Consider the following 4,234-nt stretch of genomic DNA (forward strand, 5'->3'; position numbering starts at 1 on the left):
AGAAATATTTTCCAGCATCTCATAAATCACATTATAATGTTATTATTTTTTTATTATTTCGCTTTTTCATTTTGATGATTATAAAACTTATTCTAATAACATATATATATGTTATTTTTTGAACGTTTTTACATGATCTACAAAAGCAATTTATATTTACACATATTTTATAATATAATATTTTACTTTAAATATATGATACCACTTAAAATAAAAAAATATTTTATTGCGCATTTGTGAATCCATATATATGAATTAATTTTTATTATTTTTTGAAGTCATATAATTTTTTTCTTTTGCTTATTTCTGTTCTATGTAATAAAAAAAAGTTTTCTGTATTATAATATATGATTATGCTATTTTTTATGCGATATATTTTTATTTAATACCTAAAAAGTTATATTTTTCAATCTTTAATAACACAAAAAATTCATTCTTTAATACATTTTGAACAATGGGTGGTTCTATATTATGGGAAGGATTAGATGTAATGTGCATTTATCATGCAAAATAATTTGCCTTACCTTCATTTTATTATTCTATTTACTGTAAAGTTAAATCAAGAAACTTATAGAAATTTTTTTTTTATGTATTCTTATATTTTTCCTTTAATTAAGCGGTACCTTAAAATTTTGTCAATAGGATTACCATCAGAATATTTTTATAATACTTTGATTCATAATACAGTAGGGTTAGAAAAGTATGAAATTGAATGTAACTCAATATGCAAAGGAAACAAATTTTTTAATAACAGACTGTGTAAAATACTCCTAAGATACTTAGAAAATGCAACTAAAAGGTCGCAAATAGATTATTCTGCTTACGATGACTGCATACTTTTCAATTATTGGATATATGGTGAATTAGAGACAAAATATCGCTATAATTATAATAATAAATTAATTCCTGCACTTGGCGAACTTCATCGAGCGTGGAATGATCTTCTTGAAGATATATCAAAAAAATCTTATCACGATAAATGTATACCTGATTTTGATATACCTAAGCAGTATGATTGGAAAAAAAGAAAGCAATTGTACGATTACTGCGTCAATTATGAATCACTTAAAAAACAAAGTGAATTTTATAAAAACAACTGCAGACATATTTATTCATATGTTAAAAGCAGTGCTCCATTATATAAACATTTTAAGACAAGTTGCGTTTCTAATGATGAAAATAAATGCCCAAAATTTTACAATAAATGTAAAGAATATGATCCAGATATTGTTCTTCCTACGCTTTCTTGTTATAATGACCTGCATAAAGAAGAGCCTACTGCTACAGAAAAGGTTTCATCTGTAGGACCACATCCAGAGTTGAGAGCAGATGGCACATATTCTGCTGATGGTTCACAGTTACAGGGTGATAATACTCCTCCTTTAACCAAAGCTGGTGATGTACTTCTGGGAGTAGTTGCGACTACTATGACTTCTGGTGCTTTATATAAAGTAAGAACAAATTTGTTCATTACATATAAATTGTATAAACTTGTTAATAAGTTACATATTACATGCCTATAGACAGTTAATAAATATGTTACATATATTATTCTTTTATGTATAAGTTTACACCCATAGGAAGAATGTTACGCAATGGATTTGGATGGAACAATAATATGAGAAATTTAAATGGAGCAGACAATAGATTATTTGATTATGCATCAGAATCATTTAATCCATATTCAGGTGGTGCGGAAGAACATTATATAGGATATCATCCAGCGTGATTTTTCAATTCAAAATATATAAAAATATTAATTAATATAAATGAATATAATGCAGTACTAAATTTTTGGATATAAAAGCAATTACTTCGATGCCTAAAAAATAATTACATAAAATATATATGGAATAATTCTACAAATAAATAATTACATCATTAATAAATTAATAATAAATATAACATATGTATTTTCAATATTTATATAAGATTTACGCGTTTATGTTTTATCCTATTAAATTTCCTATAATATACATATTTATAAATATCATTACTAATAATAATTTAACACTATATTGTCTAAAACATTATCATAATATAAATTTACGGATTATACGGTTTCTCTTATATATTTTTTACTCTTCATTTCAAACTTTTAACTTCATGAAACTGAAAGGTACACATACATATAGAGAGAAAACGTAAATATATTTTTCTACTTATTATTCATTTCTATATATTACAAAAAATAACTTCAAAATTGATGTTGCTACATATATAATCATTTATACGCTATAATAATACCCTTAAATTGTGAACCTTATAACTTAACCTGGTTCCCATCATTGCTTATATTAAAAATATAGACACATGTTAAAAATTATTCAATTTTAAATTTATATTATTGCTATTAATCCATAAACTAATATTACATTTTAATATAATTAGGTGTATGAAATAATTCGCATAATTTATTATTCTTAAATAGTTCATACAAGATTAATATTAGTAGCCTTTACTAATAATATATCATATTAATTTTAAATACTTAAACATCATGTTATATATTATTTCTTTAACCTATAAGGAATCTATATGAAAAATAAAGCATTCGAAAATTTTTATTTTTTTTAAATTTTATACAACGTATATACTAAAATCTGGACATAACTCGATTTACATTAATTTTGAAAGGGGAATACTAAGCAAAAATTTTTTTATTTTAGCGTGGTAAATATTAATTCTACATGAATAATTATACCTTAAACACATTTTTCTACATTTTATGATATTTATAAATTTTATATGAGTCTTTCCTTTTTTTGATTATTTATTCATACTATAAATTTCTTCCAATATATGTAATAAATTTATGTTATGTTGCATTATAATGTATGAAAAAGAAAAGTCTGTTAAAAATACAWTTAAGCATAATTTCATCCGAATTTATTTAAGAATGTACTAATACAAATTTTAATTTCATTTTTTTGGGGGGGAATATTATAATATATTTTTATCATATTAATATAATTATATAAGCAATATTTGTGTAAATTAGTTATACATTTATATTTAATTTTGTGATAATTAATTATCGATCATGAAACATTCTTCTTCTGAATATATTTATTTTCACTTTTTTATTCATGTCAGGTTGAATTAATTTTTTCCGTTATCTAATTATAAGAACTCAGAATAGATGCTCATGATAATATAGGATATATAAATACTTTAAAAAAAAAATTAAAACGCTGTGCATATATATTATGTCCCCCTCTATTTATTAATATAAATATTTAAAACTATAACAATAAGATAATTACTATATAAAAAAATTAATGATATTTACTATTTATAAATTTATATAACATAGAAAAGGTTTATTATTAATATATCTAGTATTATATATTTACCTATTTTTTTAATTTATTAAAAAATTATATATTCAAAAATTATCACACTAAAAATAAATGATCCCTTTTTAGCAGCAGATTACTAGGAGTACCGTGTACGGACATGTGTAGTTACGCATTAAAACGGTAATTTTTATGTATATAATGATAAATTAAAACACTTAAATTTTCTAATATATTATGTTTAAATATAAAATATATTTTTTTTTTAATTTTATATAAGATATGCAAATATGTTATAATTTGTTTGAAAATTTAAAAGGAAAAAGTGATATAAAATAAATTATAATCAACAGAATCATGTTGATGTTTATTCATATTTTTATTTACTGATAAATTCAAGCTTCCACAATTAATTAATTCATAAAAAATGTGTTACGATTTACCATAGGTTCATTGATATACAAAAAAAGAAAAAATATATATATATTACCTAGTTATATATAATAAATTTATAAAATTAAAAAATCCATTCTATATCAATTTATTTTTATGGAACTACATTGATATATTTATTCTGGATAGTATGAACATATTAATGAAAAAAAATATATTATATAAGGCAAATACTATTAATTTTTAATATTAATCTTAATATCAGTAATGTATAACCATTATCGTGATATATAAAGGAGATACTATATGCCAAAGTCCCAATGTAGTAAATAAAAAAACATTTCTCTCCAACAATATATATATCGTTATTAATTAGCTTAGATTTTTATGTGTCCTATCAAATAAAACTGTTTTTATATTAACATCATTATGAATTTTAATATAATTAAAGAATTACTGTAATTGTATACACACAAAAGGATTTAATATCATTTATTATGAATATCTATAAGCTGCATATGAATGAATATTTTGTTGCGGCT

At 21.7% G+C, this 4,234-nt stretch overlaps 1 protein-coding gene across 1 annotated transcript, besides 1 other annotated feature; it reads left to right on the top strand.

Moving 5' to 3' along the window:
- Positions 1-454: 454 nt before the first annotated feature.
- On the top strand, positions 455-1,729 carry PVX_061190 (variable surface protein Vir32, putative; the record flags this gene model as incomplete). The annotated part of the gene is made up of 3 exons (XM_001612443.1): positions 455-487; positions 618-1,451; positions 1,568-1,729. 3 exons carry the CDS (start codon positions 455-457, stop codon positions 1,727-1,729), a joined length of 1,029 nt encoding a protein of 342 aa, XP_001612493.1.
- Positions 1,730-1,741: 12 nt separating this feature from the next.
- Positions 1,742-1,902: a microsatellite.
- The last annotated feature ends 2,332 nt before the right edge of the window (positions 1,903-4,234 follow it).

This window comes from Plasmodium vivax, genomic scaffold (assembly GCF_000002415.2).
Source record: "Plasmodium vivax scf_6589 genomic scaffold, whole genome shotgun sequence".
Lineage (NCBI taxonomy): Eukaryota > Apicomplexa > Aconoidasida > Haemosporida > Plasmodiidae > Plasmodium > Plasmodium vivax.